The sequence below is a fragment of the Gekko japonicus genome, unplaced genomic scaffold (genome assembly GCF_001447785.1).
Source record: "Gekko japonicus isolate JY-2015 unplaced genomic scaffold, Gekko_japonicus_V1.1 scaffold150, whole genome shotgun sequence".
NCBI lineage: Eukaryota > Metazoa > Chordata > Lepidosauria > Squamata > Gekkonidae > Gekko > Gekko japonicus.
The window spans coordinates 911,057-936,003 of record NW_015160839.1 but is presented as its reverse complement, the minus strand read 5'-3'; the positions used below and the strand labels follow the sequence as shown (position 1 = coordinate 936,003).

Below are 24,947 nucleotides of genomic sequence, written 5' to 3'. Positions count from 1 at the left end.
GTGCTCTGCTTATAGAACTCTTTTATTTATTATCTCTATTCTGTTTCTCTTTTCTGGCTCTCTTCTCTGGTTGCTTATCTTCCTAGTTTTATTTTTTAGTTTAGTTGGGTTCCTATCTAGACGTGAAAGGGAGGGAAAGATGAAGGAGGAGAGAATGAGAATTTGAGCTCAGCAGAGACAGGGTTTAGAAATGTAGTCTTTTTAACCCGGTTTTCTTGTCTGCTTAATTTCCCTTTCTGTCAAATACCTGGCTGCTTCTTTTTTATGGTGATTTTGAGTAAGCAAAGTCTTATGACAAGTGTTATGTTTTGGTCTCTTGCTTACTCACTCTAGCTTCTCATTAGCTTACTTACTCAAGCTTCTCACCAGCTATCAGTGTGCTTGCAAAGGAGAGAAGCAGAAGTAGCCTGATAACTTTAAGTAATTTAATTATTTAATGAGCACTTTTAGTATGTTTAATTACCTGCTGTTTATTATATTTTTTTGCATTTTTGCATATGTTTTAATTTACTAACTCTTTTAAAAACTCTTTTAACAAACAATTATATTAAACAATTTTATGGCTTTAGGTTTTTAGATAGTGGAAAGAAAAAAACCTTAATCTATGAAGGGTAACTCCTTGCTAGTAAGCAAAATGGGATGGGGGATTCCTTTGGTCAGCTGTCCCCTTTCTTAATTTCAAATGACCGCAGAAGACATTTTGAGAGGTGCAGGTTCAGGAGTGTATAGAACAGATCCCGTGCAAGCCAAAAACACCAAACTCGCGGGGGATCTCCAGCTGACTCACCTGTACCTGCCCTCCAAATCTTGTGAGGATATGATTTACGGGATCTGAATTACAGACCCCCAAAGAAGATGCCCCCAGGAAAGTGCTTTCTGGGAAAATAAGTGTTCAGTGGAGATGGATGGAGCTGATAGCAGGGTCTCAGTTAATTTCTCTCAGCATTCTACAGTTAAGAAGGGTACATCTGCCCATCTCTCTCCGATTCTGATGTATTTATTTCCTTCACTATGTTTCCCCTCCTGAAATTAAACCCAAGCAAATGCTGACCATATAAACTAAGCTTGCTATTCCAGTTTTGTCCTTGCATCTATTGAACACCTTTATTATGCTGTATGCTATTTTGCTGCTCACCCTCTACCTATATGTATGGACTGGTAACTTCCATTTCAATGTGTCTGAAGAAGCGTGCGTGCACTTGAAAGCTTATATCTTGAATAAAACTTTGTTGGTCTTAAAGGTGCCACTGGACTCAAACTCCGTTGATTGTTTCTTATTCAAAAGTGGTATGATTGTCCTACAGCTCAGATTAGATGTGGATAAACGGGACAGCTGACCAAATCAATCGCCCCCAGTAAAGGCATTAAACAGAGTTGTATTTTGGGCCCACTTCTCTTCAACCTTTGTCATCTGCCATATCTGGCTACCTTCCAATTATCTACACGCCTTTATGCTGATGATACAGCTTGTCTGTCTAGATCAGTTCTAGGTCTCTGTTAACCTTTTAAGTGGTTTGCTTGTTACTGCCATATGGAGAGATTAACCATCAATTTTTCTAAGTCCAAGGTGTTGCTTTTTAGAGGATGCAATGCTCAGAAATGCTATAGATGGCCTATATTAGGAATTGGAGCAGGTTGACACTTATAATCTCCGTGTTACCTTCAATTGAACCTATCCTGGAAGGCACATCTAGAAGCTGCTGTCCGACTGGCAAACAACTCTGCCAGGGCTATTACTCAATCCTTTTTCAGCTCCGGCTCTCACCACTTTTAAGGCTAAAGTTGCTGCTCAGTTATTATACGCAGCTCCAATTTGGATTGAAACAGTTAATGAAGATCTGGATAACCCACTGCTGACATTTCAAGGATCAATCTCTGGAGTCCCTAAATGTGTATTGGGGAGTTCCACTGCAGGCCAAATACGGCTTAAAATCCATCAAAGCTCAAGCTTGGATCAGAGCTCTCAAATGGAAGCTCAAAACATTAAGACCTACTCCCTCTGAAGGACTCCTGTATCTGGTAAAACAGAATATACCTTCTGGGACAAATTGCTGGACTCCAAACTACATTAAGAGCTCTCTGGATATGATATATTACTGGGATATCAAAGAACTTTTTAATACAGTGAAAGAATGCACCGAGAAGCTCGATTATTAAAGAACTGCTCTGAGGTCCAGATGTACCTGCTGATCAGCTGCATTTGTACTTCTGCCTCCCAAAAAGATATCAGAATATATGAAATATCTTAACGGTTCCAAAACACAGAAGAGCTTTTACCCTTGGATGTCTAAATGTACTACCCACAGCAGTTACCAGCACGCACTACGTAAAGCAACCGTACTCAGAAAGGTTATGCCTATGAGGCAGTGGGAAAACAAAGACTATAGAATAGATCATATCCTGCTTGATTGCCATATACATTCAGAGTACAGAAATTAGCTGATTATGCCTCTTGAAGGTTTGTCCTCTGTGTCACCCCGTTAGGGTGACATGGCTTCTGAGAGACAGACAAAAAAAGTCACTCTGGCTGTAGCCAAATTTATCTCAATGATTGTGGCATGTTCAGAACCGACTATGGCTGTTCAGAACCGACAGGTTGATGGAACAGTAATTTTATCATCACCATCATCATCATGGATAAGTTGTGTTGCATTCTAAAAATTTTACCCTGGGCCACTAGTAATAATAAAATTATTCCAGTTTCTGAAGAAATCGCCCACTTTCGATGGCATGGGTCCCATGGGGAACGGAGCTCAAGAAGAGCCATAGGTCAAAGAGCCACATGTGGCTCCCAAGCCATTGAGTTAGTATCACTGTTCTACACATTTTCTGACACTGCTGACACTGTGTAACCTTGGTAACCGTAGCACTACTGAAATTCCTACACTTGACTGTTGCTCAGTTTTTGAAATACAGCAAAAATTCCCAGACCATGATGTGTGCAGTAAGAAACAAGTTAACTGAAATACTTCAAGCCCCCTGTGAGCCCCCACGATTCACTCACAGAGAAGGATGCTTGTTCTGTATCTGCACGAGTTACTGTTCGGCCATTGCTTCCTTGCAATGCCCACTATTTATATGTGGCTAAGGGTAAACCTTGGGGCAGGGGTATGAGTAACTGCTGCTTCTAATTCAGAAAAAAATGGTATCTCAGCAATATAATCCAGTTCTGACAGTACTTTCTGTTTTTCAGATGACCTGCCCTCCACCTTCTAATTTAATTAAATCCCCTAAATGCAGTACAAGATGGTAATATGGAAGGAGGCTATTAATTCACCTAACAAAACTTTCATGGAGAAAAAATGCTTTATCCGCAGTTACTGAAAAGGGTGTAAATTACAATCTAAGTATTATTTCACCCAACGGGGGACCGGGGAGGGGGGTAATTGAGCTAACCTACAGAATCTGGTGCGGTTTGAAAAGCAGTTTTGGAAGCTCAGTGGAAGAGCATCTGCTTGGCATGCAGACGGTCCCAGGTTCAATCCCCTGCATCTCCAATTGAGAGTACCAGGCTAGGTGATGTGAAAGACCCTGGGACCCTGGAGAGCCGCTGCCAGTCTGAAGAGGCAATACGGACTTTGATGGACCAAGGGTCTGATTAGGCAGCTCCACATATACAACAATGTAAGACTCTCTCCCATATATGCAGTGGGTGGAAGTTTTAGGGAGCACACAATAGATTCAGGGAAATGCTTTAGGAAATTGATGAGAAACAGGCAGGCTGATATTGTACTGAAGATCACCTGGTGAGTGTTCATTTTACATTAACACCACAGCTTAAATCACTGGAACTTGGGTATGGCACAGAAAACACTCCTGCCATAGCCTTAAGGGCTGGAGAGGAGGCTGCACTGTGCCTGTTTTCTTAAAGGACCAGAATAAAACCCTCACATGCTCTTGTCATTCCCCGCCAGGAGGAAAGAAAGGCTTCGCCAAGGATATTTTTGTTTAGCCGATTCTTCTATTTTTTTTAAAATCAAACCAACACTATGCTTGTGAAATCTGATCAACTTCCGCGCTCAGTGAGAAAATGAATTGCAACCCCTGCAAGCACGGCTCTAGCAGAATCTAATAGACAGATTATTAGGGACAGCTGCTTAATCTCCCAGCCTTCTCTATGCACTGAAGATGACTTGGGAAATCCATCACAGTAAAGCCTGAAAAGGGGGGGGGGGAGCCTGCAACTAATTCTCACCTGACAGAGCACAGGACTAGCAATGTTTCCTGCCACATTAAAATGCAGGATTTTCCACTCCTTATATAATTAATATTACTGGGAAAGGATGTCATAACTGGTGCAAAACATGTAAGAAGCAAATGCAGTATATGCTGTGCAATGAGATTCACCTTCTAAAGCCTATTTATGGAAGCATTCTTATATGGACCCACCCAGAATAGATTAATACCTCACAGCTCTGCAAAATGTGTGGCTGCCCAGCCCAGGGAAAGGAACAGGCTTCCATCTGCACACAGAGTGGAACACAGGGTCTCTCCAGCCCCGACCAGCCAGTTGTCCAAAGCCAGCCAGAAACAGAATGGCTAGGTTGGAAATACCTGGAGATTTGGGGGGTGGGGTTGGAGCCTGAGGAGGGTGGGGTTTGGGGAGGGGAAGGACCTCAGTGGGGTATAATGCCAGAGAGTCCACCTTCCGAAGCGGCCATTTTCTCCAGGCGAACTGATCTCTGCCACCTGGAGATCAGCTGTAGTCCCAGATCTCCAGCCAACACCTGGAGGCTGGCAACCCTAAAGGGCTGCCACTTAGACAGCAATCATAGGGGGAGTTACTCCAGTCTAAGGCAACTGAAATCATTAGGCCAGAGTATGTCTGCATGAGACTGTATTGCTCATCAATGTTATGCCTAGGATTCCTTTAACGTACTCAAAAAACCACCGGGTAATGGACTCCCTGGGCTTTTGTTTACTAGCAACTGGTGTGCGGGTGATAATCTATTTTGCTTCCTCATGAAAAGAATCAGCTCTGTGCAAAGGGGACTGCCTGATCACCCTGCCTCTCACACAGAAAGCGCAGAGATAAGTATCTGATGTGCTGGTGTGCCCAATGCCGCCGGCCTCCTGTAAGGGCTGCTGCGCTGCAGGCTGCTTTATCGCTTGATTTAAACAGTCTCTGCGCAGACCAGCCATTAACGCTAATGAGCTGCTGGAAAAATTTATCAGTTGCACACAGTCTACGTCCCACTCCAAACAGCTGGGCTAGAAAGACAAAAGAGCTCCGAGACGTGAGCATCCAAATCTGCTCTCTCCAGGAAAACAGCCTCTACTTTATGTCCTGCAATAAAAATGCACATGGGGGAAATTCGCAAGGGTAGGGTCACACGGTATTTCTATATATCAGCGGACGAGTTACCATTCAACATAAGCAAAAATAAGCTGACTGTGCAAGCAGGTGCCCCGCATTAGGTGTGCCAAGTGGCAAGTGAAAGAGCTGATGATGGAGCACCGAAAGGCAGCGCAGGAGGAGAGAGGATGGACAGGGAGACAAGGTCTAGGGCTACTTGCATGCAAATGTAATTGGTTAAAAAAAATGGTGGTGGCAGAATCAGAGGAGGATTTTGAAAACGGGTGCGAATGAAGACTCCCTCTTGAAGATGAGAAGTGGGGTGCTCCAAGCCAAAGAGTGATCCCAGACCCCCTCTGTGTCTCAGCAGGAGGTTTGCAGTGTGAAAAGCGTCTACTGCTAGTGGAACTAGAACTTCGCGGCAGAGTCAGCCTCCAGGAACACAGCACTGCCCTGCCCATATGAGGGAGGAAGTTCAAAGCTTCCTGACACCCCTGTCTCAATGCACTTATAATTTGGGTAACTAGAACGGCCATATTTCCTGGGATTGAGGGAGCGACAACCCTGTATTCCCAAGACCTTCACCCTCCGCCCAAGTAGCCAAGCACTGGCAACTGCGGGGGTGGGGTGTGAATCTACACACTTAGTACTGTTCAATGGGTCAGGAGGATGCTGTGGCTGCCATCCTAACTGCTGTACATCCCTACTGTGTTGACTGATTGAGTAGATGGCCAATGGGTGCACAGAATTTCTGCTTGCTCCAGAGGACCCTTTGAAATAAACTGTCTTTCCCATATTTGTATTGGGACTTTACTTTGGGTGGCACGTTCAGGCTCTGAAGGCTGCTTCTCACGTGACACACAGACGAACCCTCCGAATATAATACCTTTAACAGGCAAAGCTTTGTCCCTAGGTGTCCTACAAGGCCAACTTGGTACTACCTGCACTGACAGTGCCATCCTAAGCAGGGTTACGCCTTGCTAAGACTTCAATTGGTGTATAAGGGTGATGCATCTCTGCTTGGTTCCGCACTGTAAGGGTGTAAAACACAAAACTATGCGCGGTAGGGAACTTGGGGGGGCTTTGTGATGTATGGAATCCAGCAGCAGAACAGGTTTCTGACCCCTTTCCCCCCTTTTCTCAGGGAAGGGACTAGAGTAGAATCCATCATCTCCAGGGCAGGACATTATTGCCTTAAAAATATTAGTTCAAACTCCCTCATATATCCATCTCTTCTCCCTGGCCTGTTTCAATGCATTACCAATTGGTGATCTTTTTGGAAAATTTTCTAAGATGCCATGTGGTCAAAGGATTTGTTCTTGTGGTCTTGAGGTACCTGAAACCCTGATACACTTTTCCTTCGCGTGCAAACTCTATGGCAGTTTAAGGCTGCAATCACACACGCCTTTAGATCCAACATAGCTGCGAATGCCTGACGGATCTAAAGGGCGCAATCAGACAGCAACATCTCGGAAGTCTCCCGCAGTTGCCGGCAACCCATGCTGCTCCGCCACAGAAGCAAAGTTAAAAGACACCAGGGAAAGTCCAGCTCTAATGGGTTCTGACGGGCCATGGACAGACTTTCTCCTGTCTGATCGCACAAGCACGCTCTCATGCCGCTGGGATGGTCTGATCAATGCCATCCTGGCTTGGTGCCGTTTCCCCTCCCCCTTTGCAGTATGTGCACCATCGCATACTCCATAGAGAGCCCTCAGTGCAGAGGTGTGATTCCTCATTTAAAGCACTTGGGAAACAAACGGCCAAAAAAAAGGGGGGAGACTCACCCACGGTTCTGTCTGATCACATAGTAATGGGCTGAGCCCACAGCTTGAAAGGGCTGTGTGATCTCGCCACTGCGTGTCAAATTCCTCCGGAGGAGATAGCCTTGCTTCCCCTCCACTCCAACTGGCTCGTGTGACCGCAGCCTAAGAGCTTCTTCGTAACTCCCCTTCTTGTAACTTTCCCCAGAGGCTGGAGGATTACCACTGACTTAACCTTCTGTCTGGAAATGAAAATCGCATCTCTTTGGCAGTCGCCAAATATATCTTCGCAGCGTTAAAAATTCGAGCTACTGCCATTAATATCCAGCAGTTCTGTGACTATTTCAATTCGATATTTTAAAATTATGTATTCAATATTTACTTGATCCTACAGTGTTGAATGTTCCTTTTTCTCATGTATTTTAATTACTGTTATATTATTTTGCCTAAAAGCCTACGTGCTATGTAGGCTTCCTTCAATAAATGAATGACTAGCTCTAACTGTCCACTACACATAATTTTAGTAGACATGGTTTGGCCAGTCTATTTGAAAACACCATAATTTGAGGATTCCTGCCTTGTTTCTATAGCTGTTATGAATTCTGGAGAGGTTTTTTTTCCTTTTTGCTATAAATGGAGCCCTGGCAAGGAAAGCTCCCATAGGTAGGCACTAAAGCGGTGATACGCAGCTGGCTGAGATCCAAAGCATCAAATTCTCTCGAGGGCTCCAAGTGCTTAAAAGCAAGTCATGGCTTTGAAAAGCATTAATGAAGCAGAGCTGTGGGAAATTAAAGAAAGGCGCTCGCTCATCTCTGCATCCAGATAATGGCCTTCAGAGTTTAAATGGGATGCTGCGCTCAGGTCCAGATTCTGTTATTTGTGGGATGTGCCTCCCTCATTTGTTGCAGTCTTTCTTTGGAAGGCAGGCAGGCAGGCAGGCAGGGCTGCCAGCTCTGGGTTGGGAACTATGTGGAGCCTGGGGTGGGTGGAGCCTGGGGAGGGCGGGGTTTGGGGAGGGGAGGGACCTCAGCAGGATATAATGCCATAGAATCAATCCTCCAAAGGAGCTATTTTCTGCAGGGGAGCTGATCTGATTTGGTCGTCTGGAGATCAGCTATAATGAGATCTCCAGATGTCAGTTGGAGGCTGGCAACTCTATGGGCAGGAATCGCTGAGACTTTTTTCTTTTTTTTAAAACCAACAACCCTTTTAGTTCTTCTGTCCATAGAGAACAAATCTCCTATTAAACATTCGGCTTAAAGTGGTCCCTGTTTGCGGCAGTGACTGCTAAAATTAGTTTTTATTAATAGAAGTGCTGTTTTGCTGTCAGGATGGAGATGTAATTACATTTTATGTAACACTGTATTTACACATATCAATTATATTAATCTACTGATTTCATTTTGCTGTACTGCAAATGTTGTTAGGGATAATGGCTTTGATAATAAAACATTTGTTTCATCTTCACCAACAGAGTACTTTGGTAGCTAAAAAAAAGCATTACGGGAAGGTTTGTGTGTCTACTCTCTTGTAAATTTGTGTTATAAATCATCCACGTTTCTTATTAGTTTATCAGGGATAGGGTTGACACGCACCCCACCTCCACTGATGGTGTGGCCTAGCATTTAGTGAAATAAGCCGATGTTGTATTTAAACAAAGATTTATACAGTGGCCCCGGTCACACGGGCAGGAAACTGCAGAGAAGAAGCGTGGCTGTTTGCCCTGGGGCAAAACTACTGCGCAGTTACGTGATCAGACCTCCTGTGGAGGTACCGTGGAGGTTCCATGGAGGTTCCATGGCAAGGGAGAGGTGCCGATCACAGGACAAGCCGGCGCGCAACGAAGAAGCGCATGCCGCGGCAAACTGTTTTTTATTTTTGTGTACATGACAAATGCGCATGCTCCGTTGGGTGCACATGCGCATCCACAGAGGCTTGGACAAAAAAAACAAACACCTTATTTGCAAGGGGACATGGGCGGGCGCCGGATGCCACCGGAAACGCGATCAGACGCCCGCCCTTGCCCCGCAGTTTCCGGAAACTAGTACCTCCAAGGTACTAGTTTTTTGCCACGCAGTTTCGGCTGGAAGCCCCGGTTGAGCCACGGGAGTGCTACGCTTCCCAGATGTGCTGGTGAGATTGCGCCCAGAAACTCCGGCTGTTTTCCGTCTCACTTGTGTGGCTTCTGTTACGTGTGACCGCAGCCAGTGCTTAGTTTTTGATTTGCCGCTAATAAATTTCATAGTGCAAGCAAGAGAAAGGCTTCAAAATTGATTCTAAGTACTGAGATTTGATGCAGCCTTAAGTTTTGCACACACGAGGCCTCAGATACATGCTTTCCAGGGCAGGACTGGAAGACGCTTCTGCTTTACATAGCAGAGATCTAATTTTATGGTGGTATGTTCAAAAAAATGAACACATACATTTGACAAACGCCCAGCAAATGTCAGGAGGTGGATGTATTTCCAGTGAAGTCGTCAGGTGCATCTTCATAAAGAGGGACACTGTATGCCCACCTGAAGGATCCTTTGTTTACTATACCCCAACCCCAACCCTACTACTTAAAAAGCATTCAGGGCAGCCCCTTGACCCTGGAGAACCAGCTGCCAACATCAGGAGGGTAGAAATCACAATACACTGACAGAAAAGTTAATGGTAGCTTCACAGAATATTCCCAATTCATGTCACAGACCTTCTGGTGGACTTATTTCACTGAAGGCATAAACTGCTTCTACTGGGAAGACAAAGGAGCTGTGTTGGCAACCGCCTCTGTGTCTTGCCAGAAAGAGAAGCAATATACTTCACTGCTAATTAAATCCCACTGGAGATCTGTGCCACTTGTTGGGAACTTTCTCGTCAAGTAAAATGGCATCTTACTGGCTTTGCATTTTGTCTAGTTTTTTGGTGCATCCCTCCCTCATTTCTCCTTGCCTCAATAGCTTTACTTGCTTTTCAGTCATGAACGGCAACCAAGGAAGCCATCCCTCCGCTTGGCCATTCTAGCCATTCAGACTCTGGCTTTACCCATCTGTACAGCCCTTTTTAAGACTCTGTTTCCTGGTCACACTGAAATTTCTCTCGCGCGTACCTGCGCGTGCACTGGTTTGACTCTATAAATGTTGCTCCAAGACAGCAGAAGCTACCTTTCACCGAGTTCATCTTCAGATGTCCCTCCCCTGTGGCTTCTTAAATGCAAGCCGGTTTCAGTGCTTTTGGCTCGTGACTGTGTTCTTGGAGGTTACCCACCTACAATCCCATTACAAGTTGGAGAAATAGCAGTGGGAGGTGTCAGTACAGCTAAGGGTTAGCCAAGAAATGCTCCCGGCACAGCAGCTTCCTTGGGGGGCGGGGTTAGGGGTGGAAATTACCATTTCAGAGTCACTGTGACAGGGCTGCCCAAGTCTAGCTGCACACCCAGGCTCAGGGTCAGGAGGTTGGTCAAGGGAGAGAAGGAATTCAAAACTGTCATCGCAATCCTCTTCCTCCGTATCCCCCTCCCAATCAGCAAAAGCACCTCTAGTCAAGAAATCGGAGCGTGTCCGTGCCATGCGGGCTTTCTTTTTATGGGCTGGTCTGGCAACCTGCTTGATATCAAATGATAAAAACAGATAACATGAAAATGTTTCAAATAAAAAAGGAGAAAGAAAACAGGCAATTTGGCTGGTGTTTGAAGCCAAAGTAAAAAGGGCACATGCAACTATTTTGTTTTTGCTTTAAAGAGACGGTCTTTCCCAAATGCAACGGTTGTTCAAAGAAAAGGTCATTCCATTGGCAGCAAACATCATCATCAACAACAACAAGAACAAAAGGAAGGACAGCATAAAGGAAATGTATTGCAATGAAGCAGATACAAAATAATGGAGAACAGAAACAGAGAGCGAGATTACCTTTGACACAGCTTTTCTGAAGCGGTTCATGGCAGGATATAAGCTTAGTCCTTACCAGGGTGTGAAGTGTGTGTCTGGACTGGACTACTTGAGACTGCAGATAGGGGTTTATGCATAACTTGCTCCATGCAAAAACTTTCCTCTGCATAGAAAACAAGATGTCAAGGAGAAGAGGTCTAAACCTAGCTTCTCCCTGACCATGGTTGTTCTCCATACCCAAGGAATTCTTCTGGATGGAGAAGCACTTCTTCACGTGAAACCCCATCTGCAGACTCAAGTGGTACAGGCCAGACACAAGTTGCCACCTTAACATAACCACTGTTGTATTGCTGCGTATGGAGCACCTCCTTAAATGCCTGCAGCTGCTTGCCCACCCAGTAAAATCTTGGCTTTCACCAAGACTTGCCTATCATATTAACAGCACAAATGTTAAAGCAGTATAGAAGACTTTTGGTAGGGGGAAAATAAAGCTATTACTTACCTCCCCCCTGCCCGGCCCAGGAATCTTTAATGACTTTTTATTTTTAGGGTCTTCTTTTGGAAGGAGCGGATGGCCTGAAGATTCTTTGCTGAAACTAGAAAATGAGAACATTGAAGACCCTCAAGTGATTCCCCTCCCCAATATGCATAGCCCAAGGAAGGACAACTTCAGGTCATGTGCACTAGACCTGGATGACGCAGTCCAGTTGGTCAGACAACCACATGCAACGTTGACAAACACAACACGCTTCTGCACAAAATAGTTCAGGAGGGCCTTCTTGTAGAAGGAGCAAAGCTGCAGTATCATGGTTCAGCACAGGAGGTGACTTTTTGTTAGGGGTAAAGGCTTTTCCTGCACCAGTTGTCTACACCAGATGTGTTTGCATGCATTGTTCTGTTTCCCCTCTCCTGTTCTACAATCCCAGCCCAAACGCATTATTTTGTTTTACTAGGAGTCTTCACTGTTAAGATTCAAAATGTTATCATACTTTGTAACCCACTTACTGCTTGCCTGAAGCTATCATATTTTGTAATTTGCCTACTGATTGAAAAGTTTTTTTTTTAATAGAGGAGGGCAGATGTTTTGTTTGCCTTCCTCTGGAAGTGCAAGTGCAATTTCATGTACCTTTCATTACTGTTCTGATTAAACTTGCAGAGATAAAGAGAAGCCTCCACTTCCTGTGGGACAGAATTCCAAAAAAGCTCCAGAAGGAAGCACTCCCATCTGCACAACAGCCACTACTCATAAAGACCAAGCACATGCACCTGGCAGAGAGTGAATGCACATCCAGCGCACATCTCAAAATCACTGTGCAGACAGATGCCAGATGAAAACAGATGTGGAGGCATACTATACACAGAGGACAACAGGCTGCAAGAACACAGCCATTGTCCCGCAGTTTGTAAAAATTGTTCTTTTTTTAAAAGAAGCTAGCTTATAGAATTTATGGCTGCAAAGACAGGCTTGAGAATATCTGGACAATGCCAAGCTGACATCCTGGAAGCCAAAAAGGACCATGAACTTCCAAATATGCTGATCAGAAGCTCTGGCACTCTGAGTAGTTCTTTATCCCTCCCTATGAATTCCTTCTTTTTTTGCCATGAAGTCGCAGCCGACTTATGGTGACACCATAGGATTTTCAAGACATGAGGGATTCAGAGGTGGTTTTACCATTGCCTGACGCTGCGTGGCGACCCTGGACTTCCTTAGTGGTCTGCCATCCAAGTAATGACCAGGGTTGACCCTGTTTAGCTTCTGCGATCTGACACGATCAGGCTAGCTTGGGCTATCCAGGTCAGGACTAGCAAACAAATTGTGGGAAACAATATATGCCAATCCATTTATTCTGTAAATTGCAGCATTTTGCATTTCTGGGGGCAGAATTTCTTTAATCCTCCTGTTTCGCAGTCCGTATATACACACTCACCTTTAGCATTCTTATGCCTAACCCAGAACGCACGTACTGTCATGCTTGCCCATCAAGCCACTGACATCACAGGAAAAGGGAAATACCAATACAAGTAGGGGGGAAAAACACCCACCTCCTCTCTCTTCCAGTACTATGAAAATAAAATGTGACTGGCTGCAAAGCAGTTATTGGAATAAATTTATGTATTTTATCTTCATTTTAAGAGAGAGAGAAACCAAAAGGAAAAAAGAGATAAAGAAACCTGCAATAAATAAAGGTTATTTACTTCACACCATGGAAAAGATGCCAACACTCAAAGACACATCTTATTCTGAGAATTCAACAGATTTCTGTGTTTCATATACACAAACTGGCACTTATTCCTGTGTGTGACCTTTTGGGTAACATCTATTCTCTTTGGTTTGCTTCCAAGCTCTTAACTACGTCAGGAGGACTCTGTTTGGCAGCCCAGATTCTCGTATTATAAAGTAAGTGCCCCAACATGGTACTCACTTAATCCCCTTGTGGTTGTCCTTCGGGGTGAAGAAAATGGGACCAACTCTGGCTTCGCTAGAAGTGCTTTCAGTGCCCTGGTTGGGAATTCGGGGTAACCTAAACCGCTCCTTTCTTGGGGGTTGATTGCTTGAGCCTTCCTGAGATTCAGCGGCCATTTGGGAATTTAGCCTATCTAGTCCAGCAGGTTCCTGGACGGCTGGAGGCTGGCTTTCCCGCCGTTCCAAGGTCAAGACAATCATCCTCTCCTTCTGGGTCACGCGAGCGGGTGGGCTTCCCTTTTTCGAGACAGTGAGACCTTTGATATCCACTGACGTGGGCTCTGGATTCTTAGCAAGATGGCGCTCTCCTTTGGTTGGGGGATTCCCAATGAGGAGAGACTGTGTCCCGTCTGTTTTCTTTGGTGACCTGGCAGAAGTTCCTTGGGAAGACTCCCTGGCCTTGTTCTGCTCATTTTCTTGCCTCTGGAGCTCTTCAAATGCTTTGCGCTCTTTCTCCAAAATCTCCTTCTGTTGCCGGATCTGCTCCATCATTTCTTTCTCGTTCTGCAGCTGTTTTTGTTTCCGGCGTTCTTCCTTCTCCACATTCAGCTTCTCCAGCCTCTTGATGATAGGGTCGGATGAAAATGTTTCTGAAGCGGCAGGGAAGTGGCCATCTTCTCCACTCGAGGGAGGCTCGCTAGCTTTAGGAGATGTTAGTATCTGCCCTGCTCTCTGCAACTCAGTGTCCTGCTTGGCTTCTAAAGACATGTCCATCCGCTTGTTCCTCAGATTATTCTCCATCACTGAATGACCAGCTTTCAGATTATCCTGTGGTGGGAGGTAAAAAGTAGGAAGGCTGCTTGAAATGAGGGGCTCTCTGCTATGGCCATGATAGACAGGGCTATGGGAATCGCAGGCCAGGCGCTCTTTAGCAGCCAGGCACTTGGGTGACTCAGAACTCGGTATTGACCTTTTCCTGTCAGACACATTTCTATTTACATCATCAGAAAAGGTGATGCTTTGCTCATCGTCAGATTTAGGGCTGCTGGGTAACGAGTCTCCAGGAACAGAATGGGTATTGTAGTCCTGGGGCAACAGAGGGTCCGGTTTGTTCTTCTGAGTCTCTTCGTGGATCAGCATCTCCAGACTTCCCTGAGAGCTCCCACTCTCTGGGGTTCCCCTGGGAGACTGCATGCCTTCGGGGGCCGGTTCTGGGGACCACTGACGCTCCTCTGAGGGAGACGCTCCTCCAGTGGACCGGACCTTAAGCAACTCCAAGCTAAAGATAGCCTGTTCTAATTCGCGCATGCGCCGGCTCTCTCGTTTTGCACGGACTCCTTTTTTAGGGTTGAGATCTTCTAACGACTTGGGTCTCTCTCTTACAATGACTTGCTCTTCTGCGTTCACTCCGCTCTGGCTGCTGGCTCTCTCATGGTGTTCGTACGGTAAGTTCCCAGAATTATCTGAGGGATCGATCTGACCACCCTTATTTTCCATCACTGATTTATACTCTTCTACTGCTCTCTCTCGCTCTTCAAACGAACAGTCTTCCCACTCAGAAGGATCTGAGCCCCTAATATCCAAACTATCCTCTCGCTCCAGTTCCTCCCTTCCTTCAACTGTCGGTCCATTTCCCAATGGCGCCTCCTGTAATCTTTGCTGTTTTAGAGTTCTATACCTACGAAAGCAAACATAAAAAACAGATTTTGAATATCACACAGAAGGGCTGTTTCCCAGCATTATCTCCCTTTGCCTTTTCACCTCTTTAACGGTATGGTAAGTGTCCTCTTGTAAGTACGATGCTAACATCAGGGGATGACACAGGCGACCACAGAAGCTGATGGCAGCTGTGGGAAGGGCAGGAGACCTCAAGAAACAGAGGTGGGTGGAGCAACCGACCAGTGGGAAGGGTGTGGCCCAGCACACTGACAGCAGGGTGAGGCTGGACTGAACACGTTGCAGTGGTGTGTGGGAAAGACATCCCATTGGGACTCAGGCAGAACGGGGGCAGGCAGCTCGAGGGCAGAATTCTAGGGGCACCTGAGGCTGTGGTGCAATGGAGACGGGGGACAGTTAGAGAGTGAGAGCAGCCAGCATGGCCAGGGAACGAAGGACTGAGTCATGAATACACATACACTAAGCTGCTTTATACTGAATCAGCCCCTTGGTCCATTAAGGTCAGTATTGTCCACGCAGACTGGAAGCAGCTCTCCAGGGTCTCAGGCAGAGGTCTTTCAGTCACCTACTGCCAGATCCTTTAACTGGAGCTGCTGGGGATTGAACCTGGGGGCTTCTGCATGGCAACAGATAATCTACCACCTCCTTGCTACAGGTCTCCTGATTCACTGTCCCCGCCCAAACCTCTGTCCTATAGTTCTATTGCATCAAACCCAGGAGATTCCCCAATCCTGCATATTCCCCCGCAGCTAGAATTATCACTGTCTCATGCATCACTGAAGAAACAGATCACCACTGTTAAGCTGTGTTTAACAGAAAGGCATTAAGCTTAATCAATGCAACTCTGATACAGTTTCCAGTTCTGTGCCAAGGTAATACCTTAATGCAGATTTTTTAAAAGGGTTATTGATGAGAACAGGATCATTCTGAGCAAGTGACACAAGATGTAATTTACACAATCACTGTCCTCTACTTTCAGCTACATAGTGACCTTGTTTCAGATGGGTGGTGACGTTAGGTCTGAAGGCACTAGGTTACATTGCAAGCAGCTTTCTTTGCATTTCCATTCAAGTTCATGCAAAGCAAAATGCTCTTTCGTCAGCAGTCAGGTGCCAGCAGTCCCCAAGACCTTTTCTTCATCCAGAAATGCACCTATCCTTCCACGAAGGTTGCATTACCTTTGCCGTGCTCTGTATCCTCTGTACGCTGCCTGCAACAGGATGACTTTGTCTCTCTTGATCCGGTAGAGGCTCCTGAAGCAGTAGCTTCGCCACGTGGCCTGGATGAAGGTAGCCGCGGCATGTCTTCTCCTCAAGCACTCCCGCCAGTAGCTTTGGATAATGAAACCTGCAACCCGCATCTGTTGGAACTTGCGCCTAGTGACATAGCCACGCCAATGGGACTGAAGAACAATGGCTGCCTGGTCAAAGAGGGCTGAATCGTTCGGCGAATCTTCCGCTTCAGCTCGCTTTCTCCTCTGGTAACTGCGCCAGTACCTCTGTGGGATGGGGAAAAGGGAGGGAAAGCATTTTCCAGCACTCAGAACTGGTTCAGACTCCTTTCCAGAAAGATCCAGGAAAGCAATATCTATTTCTTATCCAGCGATATCTCCAGAATTTTACCTATAAATACTACACCAAGTGTCTTTACCTGATACAAATGGCCCAAACAACCCATACTTTATTTTTGTGAGGAAACTAACCATCTATCTATTCAGCCATCTGTTTACCTAACCCAGGGGTCCTAAAATTCAATTTGAATCTGTGCACACCTTTGGAATTTTAAGGGAAGATGGTAACTACCACCTCAAAATGGCTGATGCAGGAGGTGGAACCAGACCCACAATGGCTGCTCTGGGAGGTACAGCCAAACATAAATACCTCCCCCCTCCTTGCTTGGCAAAATAACCACAGAAGGGGAATAAAAAGAAATGAAGGAAACACCAGGCGGGGAGGAAGGTAGTAATTAAAAGAAGGAAAGCCCGAAGAGGGAATGGAGCCAGACAATGGCTCAGGAAAGCCTGGGTGCTTAATTGTCTTCCTGATCGCAACCACGGAAAGCCTTTTCATTTGAATGAGGGCAGTCAAAAACAAGACCTGCCTTACAATGTCCCCACCCACTTTCTGAAAAGCAGGCACCAGGGAAGTACCCGGGGGGAGCCAAGGCACCCACAGATGCTACACTGGGGAACCCTATTCGAAGCTATCCCTGCTGTCCACCGTTAAATCGGTCTGTGTGATACACACATAAATCAGATTTTATTGATGAGACACACATGTGTGTGAAGCATGCCTTTGAGTGTTGTCCTCAAGATGACAGACAACAAAACTAAACTGAAAGAAGCAGTGTGTTTTAAATGCTACCCCCACCAATACATCATGGTTCAGCTGAAAAAAGAAAGGGGAAGGGAAGAATATAAAAAGTTAAATAATAAGGCATGAACAGAATTGAAAATGGTTGTCTCCCCCACTGGAATATTTAATAAACTTTCCCTGTTCCTTGGCGGCATGATGCTATACCTCCCCCCTCCTTCTGGGTGTAAGTCTGTATATGTTGCAAAAAAAGAGCTTTTATATTGATGCCAGATAGATGCAGAGAGATGGGAAGGAGAGGAGGGAGGTGGGCTGACAGCTATGAAAGCCAAGGGTTCTGAGTTCATAGTGTGCCGCCTGCACTTACCTGTATGACAACAGCAGCTTGCTTCATACTCAGGAAGTGCCTTCTATAAAGCATAGCTCGAAACCAGCTCTGCAGTAGTGTAATCCTTCGCACCACCTCCTGGTGCAGAAGGCCCTGTAAAAGCTGCCGCTGCTGCTCCTTCATGAATACCTGATGCATCCGATACAGAGAGTAACAAGAAATGCACAGTTCTCATTCATGGCCAGACTCATGTCACTCCCCCACACCCCCCCCACATATTGACACACACCAGTGTTGGCACCTATAAGAAGGTACCTATAGAAGGTAAAACACCCTCAACATGTTGTGTTACAATGCCCTGAAAGTGGCTTTGACTCTTGAAAGCTTATACACTTTCCCTATGAAGAAAGGCTGAAGCACTTGGGGCTCTTTAGCTTGGAGAAACGATGACTGAGAGGTTACATGATTGAGGTTTACAAGATTATGCATGGGATAGAGCAGGTCGAGAAAGAAGTCCTTTTCTCCCTTTCTCGCAATACAAGATCTCATAAGCGCTCAATGAAATTGCTGAGCAATCGGGTTAGAATGGATAAAAGGAAGGACTTCTCCACCCAAAGAGTGATTAACACATGGGATTCACTACCATAGGAGGTGATGGCAGCTACAAGAATGGACGGCTTCAAGAGGGAATTAGATAAGCATATGGAGCTGAGGTCCATCAGTGGCTTTTAGCCAGTGCCACAAGGTATAGACAGGAACTCTCGGTCTGGGGCCAGTGATGCTCTGTCTTCTTGGTGCTTGGGGGTGTGTGTCAACAGTAGGAGGGCTTCTAGTGTCCTGGCCCCACCGGTGGACCTCCTGATGGCACCTGGTATTTTTGGCCACTGTGTGACAGAGTGTTGGACTGGATGGGCCACTGGCCTGATCCAACATTGGCTTCTCTTATATTCTTACCCTGAAAACCTTGTTGTCTCTGAGGTGCTGCTGGACTTGAATCTAGCTGCACCACTGCAAACTGACATGGCTGCCCCCTGAGACTGACCATGGCTCTCTGTCTCCTTCTCTGGACATGCAAAGAGGTCACCCCCAGGCCAAGGATATTAAAAAAAAACCCCATCTATCGGACTCATCACTGGCTTACAGATGTGGCATCTTTTGAACCTGCACTGTGGTGGGGGAGGGGAATGCAGTTCAGTGGGGGGGGTAAACACCCACTCAAAAAGGTAATATTGGGAAAACACAATCGGCAATAAACCCGTGAAAGAGGAGCGGTGGAAAGGAAAAGCAAAATCCGAGAGAAAAACTGTCTTTGCTCGTCTTACGATAACCATCCCCCGAGGCAGAAACTGTATTCAGACAGGTGAGAGCAAACAGAGGAGGCCAAAGCAAAAGATACAGGGGGCCCGTTCTCCTCCTGAGCACCAATGGATGCTGCATCCCAAAAATGCCTGACAGCCCATGGCAGCAGGATATACCCAGAAGCAATACTGTGTGTGAGCACTCCAAAAACAAAAGCCTTAACATTCTGTCAGGGTGGTGGCTTGGAACTTACCATCGTTCTACCGACTTGATAATTGTCAAGACTGATCTTTTTCTTCCTGAAGAAATCTTGGATGTTTTGCTTCGATGGCAGAATTCCCCGTGGGAGAAGAACATGGAAGTGATCGACAAAGTCCTGGAAAACCAGATATTCCCTACCATCAACACACAAGTCATAAGCACAGATTTGTCCATTTATTGGGCAAGGTTACATTGGTCAGCGGTATCTATGGAACACACATATAAAATGGGCCTTAAAGACTTAAGGGCCGTTATTCCCAAATCCACAGGCTTCATTTTCCCATGCATTCACAACTCTCTGGTATACCCACCCGTGTTAATCAGAAATGCTCTGCGGAGACACTTGAGTGTTCCTTCTTTGGACTGAGATTCTCCCCACTCACCTGACACAGTACACGTTAAAAAAATGTAAACGGTGGAATGTAAGAATCAAACGCACTTTTCCAAAGAAACTGTACGACCTTTGAAATGCTATCAACTGATGCAAAAAAAAAAATTCATATGGATTTTACATTCCAGTCTGACATTTTCCATATGCTTTCCTGCACAGAGGAGGAAAAGAATCTGCCCTTTATGCCAAATTAGCGGCACATCTACTTAAACCGACGAGCAGATTTTGCACCGAGTCCCCTTCAAGTAGCTTAACACATGAGGCTTCGGTAGTAGAAATACAGAAACATCTCTGAAGAGATTTTTCTTTTCCTGCTTTCCTTCACTGGCTTATCAAGCCACTGAATCTACTGCAACTTTGTTAAATGGTACATGTGCTCACCAAGAAAAACGCACCCGGCTCATCTCAGTATTCTTGCTGGCAGTAATCTGAGATTGAAGTGATTGCCTTGCTCTGCCAGTGGCAAGACTGGCTGGAACATTAACATCTGTCATACATTTCTGGGGGCGGATGGGGTGCGCTTATCCCCACAGCGACCAACCCTTCCCAGCAACAGGCTGCCTTAGCCGTCGTCAGGGGAACGTAATCTAACCTGGAAAGAATATTTGCAGCTGTATCCCGACTGCCGAATGCGCACTGTCTCCAGCATCCCTGTGTATCGTAGCTGCCTGAGCACCAGGTTGTCACTGAATCTCAGGGGAAGCTGAAAAAGCCAAAGACACAAAGGCCAGACAGTCGGGCACTTATTTATCCATGTATAGTTTACCTTTTCTCACGGAGGTTACTGAGATGCAGTCAATAAGGTGAGTCATCTAATAAGCAGTGTACTAGGACTAGGGTTTCAGACATCAGAAACAAGCATTGTATGTTAGACATGATGTGGAATGGAGATCTGATGCAGAAAAACAGTATTACACCGGCAGAAAATGAAGCAGCCACAGTGGGACAATATATACAGCAAACCGACCACAGGCTCAGCTGATGGGGTCTGCACAGATTATTTACACAAAATTAGAAGAATCGTTCTCTTTTCCAGGCTGTAATTAAAGTGAACAACTTCTTTTGATGATGACAGAAGATGGGCGCAAGTTTCTCCCAACAGATTTCTCTTCAGCTGCACTGCCTCTAAAAATCTGTTTATCTTCTGGCTACAGATGTGACCCCCTTCCTCCGCTCTTATGCACAAATCCCCCCCATTCCATTAGCTTGAAACTGCCCTGACCTGGATGGGTAGCCCAGTCTCATCAGATCTTGGAAGCTAAGTAGGGTCGGCCCTGGTTAGTACTTGGATGAGAGACCCCCTAGGAAGTGCAGGGCTCCTATGCAGAGGCAGGCAATGGCCAAACCGTCTGAAAACCCTACAGGGTCACCATAAGTCGGCTGTGATTTGAAAGCCCTTTCCACCACCAGCTTCAGATTGGAGCTTGTGGGGGTTTTGATATTTTGGTCAGCATTTCCATCTGTGCATACAGAATGCCCTGCCACCATTCCAAAATGAGAAAGGGGGGGGCAAAGCTCCCCCCAAATCTGGCCCTACAGAGCTTGCAGGGCCAGAATGTCCTTCTCCTTCCCCCAGTAGAAAGGATGATGTTATGGACTTATTTATGTGCTCCTGTCTGCACTGCTGGTGGGAGGAGCCGCCCGGCGAGGATGGAAGAGTCATCATTTCAGCTCAATGGATTAAAAGCATGGATTTTGAACCCAATTCCCCCCAGCAATATTTTCTTGTTTTCTTTCGTTTCATTTATACCTCACTGTTCTCCCCAGCAGGGACCCAAAGTGGCTTCCAGTATTCTCCTCCGCCTCCATTTTTTCCTCAACAGCCCCCTTTGATGGAAGGTATGACTGGCTTGTGGTCGCCCAGAGAGATTCCCCGGCAGACTGGGGATTAAGACCCAGGTTTCCCAGATCCCAGTCTGACACTAATCTCTGCACCATGCTCGCACTCATTACCCCTTCTAAAAACAAATTCAACACTGAAGAAATTCACACAGATTTCCTGAAGAAACAGTGCCAATAACAGTAGGTTGACACTGTACAACTTCAGCTTAAGGTAGGCTTTAAAGCGATCCATGTTTTAGTTATATCCAGATGTAAAATATAGAATCATAGAGTTGGAAGGGACTTCTAGGGTCATCAACCCCTGCACAATGCAGGAAATTCACAAAGACCTCCCCCCCCACACACTCCCAGTGAACCCTGCTCTGTGCCCAGAAGATGGCAAAAAAAAACTATCTCCAGGATCCCTGGCCAAACTAGCCTGGGGAAAATTGCTTCCTGACCCCAAAGTGGTGATTGGCATTTCCCTGGGTATGTAAGAAAGTGTCATGAGAACTAAGCACTGATGCAACTCTTCCTGCCCTCCCTCTCATGTTCTGCCTAAGTTCACAGAATCAGCATTGCTCTCAGATGGCCATCTATGATAACCATATGATCAGGTTATTTACAGATAACCTCTCAGGTGGCAACCAAGAGAAATCTTGGCAGACCAGTTGAAGCCTGAGGTCCTTATACTGCCTGCGCATCCAAGGTGCTGCTTTCAGTTCTGACAAGGCGGTTAAGATGGTTTTTTAAATGCCACTGAAACCTGTCATCCTGAGCTACAAGAAACCACAATCATAATTCAATGTGCCCAGTACATTGGTAAGTTAAAGCCAGGCTGACAACATCCTTAAAAGGATAACAGCTTTAACTTGAAAGAAATAGGATTTTAGTTTCCCCTGTGAAAACAGAAGCACTTAAACTACGGTAGTTGGATTCATCCTGCTGACCTAAGAAGTATGGTATAACGAATGATTGTAATATCAGAGAATAATATTGAGGATTTTTTTTAAAAAAAACCCTCAAATGTTTCATTAGACTATCTTTGGTTGGTATGCAACCAGAATCTAAAATCAAAGAGAAAATTCCCTGGATAGAATATTTCCAATTATAGCACTTATGCAGCACACTAGAGATTAAGACAGACTTGTTAAAACCTGTCATCCCCTTTGAAAAATTGCTTAGTACTCCATTGAATTCTTCAAAAGGCTTGATTTCAAAAATTTATAATATTTTAATTTGCTACAGCAGGTCTACTTTGTTATCTTTTCATAAAGCCTGGATGCGCGATTGCGAGAATTCTTTAACGGATCAAACTTGGGAAAGTATTTGGTCTTCTCATTCCCTCCATACCAGCTCTTTAAACTCTGTATACCAGGCATATAAATTTATCACCGTATGGCATTTCACACCAACTAAAATAGCGCATATAAATTCAAGATATAGTTCTCATTGCTGGCGAGGATGTGGAGGGGAAGGAATACACATTCATTGTTGGTTTTGCCCAGTAGTTCTTAAGTTTTGGAAAGATATTGTGCAACAAATATCTTATATTACTGGACATACGATTCCTTTTACGATACACTCAATACTGTTGAACGTTTGGCCTGACTTAGACATTCCAGACAAACAAAAAGATTTAATTGCAACACTATTATTGGTAGCCAAAAAAGTAATTGCCTTTCACTGGAAGGCCTCCCAGCTACCTTAGGTAAAGGAGTGGTATATGTGTCTGTGGGACTATATAATTTTTGATAAAATAGCGGATGTTAGGAGGTCAAATGACTATCCTATGTCTGAGTCAAACTTCCTGCGGTATTGGAAAAACTTTTAAAGAATGTAGATTCCTCATATTCCTTTAGCAATCATCACTATTACAAATTTATTTAATTAATGTAAGGATTAAGATTTGTATAAGGTAGTATTGAAGTCTGCCTTGTAGTATAGGTATTTTATCTCTGTTGTTGTTGATGCTTTGTCACTGGTTGATGTTATTTCTGAGTATTTTTCTCAATAACATTTTTTTTAAAAAGAAAGTTTTGAAGGATCAAGGTCTCCCTCTGGCAATTTATTTTAACTGCTGATTACTTGGGGTTATGGAGGCTTTTACCTTATCGGCATTGGAGCGAATGCACTTGACAAAATAGGGCTCAGCCTGGCCAAGGGTCTCCATCAGTTTGGTAAGCGAGGCCTGAAGCAGGAAGGAAAATGTAGAGTTGGCTCCGCAACAATCGCTTTTTGGTTGCAAAGACATGTCGTGCCAAACTTCCCCATGCTAAAAACCCATTAAAGAGCCAGTTTAAAAACCACATTCAGCCAAAGTCCCTTTTGAGAAAGCTCTGCCTCACATTTCTTTCCAAGCTGCCAAAGGGCTGATCCTTCCCTCACACATTTGGCAGCCTGTTCCAGAGGGATGGAGCTGCCACAGAAAACATTCTTACCCGGGCTGAGTTCTGTCGTAAGAGTTCTTAAGAAGAGAACAGGCCCTGGCCTGGGAAAGTCCATCTTCTCTCTCCCTCTTTTACCCTTGACCCTAAACCTCCCAGGGACAATTACTGTACAAGGCTTTTCCTGAAATGAAACTTCCTAAACTTAACAACGGCAAGTGACCTGGAACTGTGCGCTGATGCTTGGGGGCTTCTTCTTCTTGTGAAGATGAAGAAGAGACTTTGTGATGCGATCGTGAAGCGTCAGGTTTGTCAGATGCTTGAGTGATTTCACTTCCAGTAAGTGCTGTGGAAACAGAACGGCAGGTGCTAACATTGCTTATACAGATCTGGAGAACCAGAAACCAACGTAAAGCCATGGAGGGAATTCACTGTAGAGTGCTGTGGCAACGGCAAGCACGTAGCCACAGACTCTGAACATCACTCTTCCGGAACCATATCCTCTCCCTGGCTCCTGCACCCAACACATAGCAATTAAGCCTTAAGACAAGCCACGGTTATGGTGATCAATTACCTATTTCTTTTGTGTTGTACACCAAGGCACTGAGTGTAGACAAATTGGGGTAATGGCATAAATGGCACAACTTAATACAACAACTGCAAACTCCCTCAACAAAAGCAATCAGCATTAAACAACTGTATAACTTAAGAGATAAACTTGCTGTTCCTTTTAGATTGACGCCTGATGGATATTTAATAAGCTTTAGTGTACTTCATCCCAGAACTCTGCCACATATAAGGGATGCTCCATACAGGACTTTCATGCATGGATATCACTTCCATATAGACAAGTGTAGACAAACAGCACACATTGTCGCTTGTGAAGAACGCACCACTTGTACATATGATAAAACAGGCAAGTTTGCGTTCATAGATTGACAAGGTGGACAAAATGTTTTTACATTTTTTTCCCTTCAAAGGTGTTGATATCTGTAATAGTAGATGTTTATTGCGTGTGGCCAAAAGCAATTACAAAGTTCGTCTAAACAGAATATAGATAAAACATAGCAAGAATAAAAACAATCAAGATAAGATGCTGCACAATTAAAACAGATTACAAAATTACAGATCTTAAATTTCAGACA

At 45.1% G+C, this 24,947-nt stretch overlaps 1 protein-coding gene across 1 annotated transcript in view; it reads right to left on the bottom strand.

The window, feature by feature from the left end:
- Positions 1–24,947, bottom strand: part of MYO9A (myosin IXA) — a 130,913-nt gene that overhangs the window by 36,404 nt on the left and 69,562 nt on the right. Inside the window, 8 exon segments of the mRNA XM_015418905.1 lie at positions 11,425–11,518; positions 13,346–15,004; positions 16,182–16,501; positions 17,683–17,832; positions 19,196–19,318; positions 20,187–20,297; positions 23,526–23,606; positions 24,026–24,148. Coding sequence (XP_015274391.1) covers positions 11,425–11,518; positions 13,346–15,004; positions 16,182–16,501; positions 17,683–17,832; positions 19,196–19,318; positions 20,187–20,297; positions 23,526–23,606; positions 24,026–24,148 — 2,661 coding nt within the window.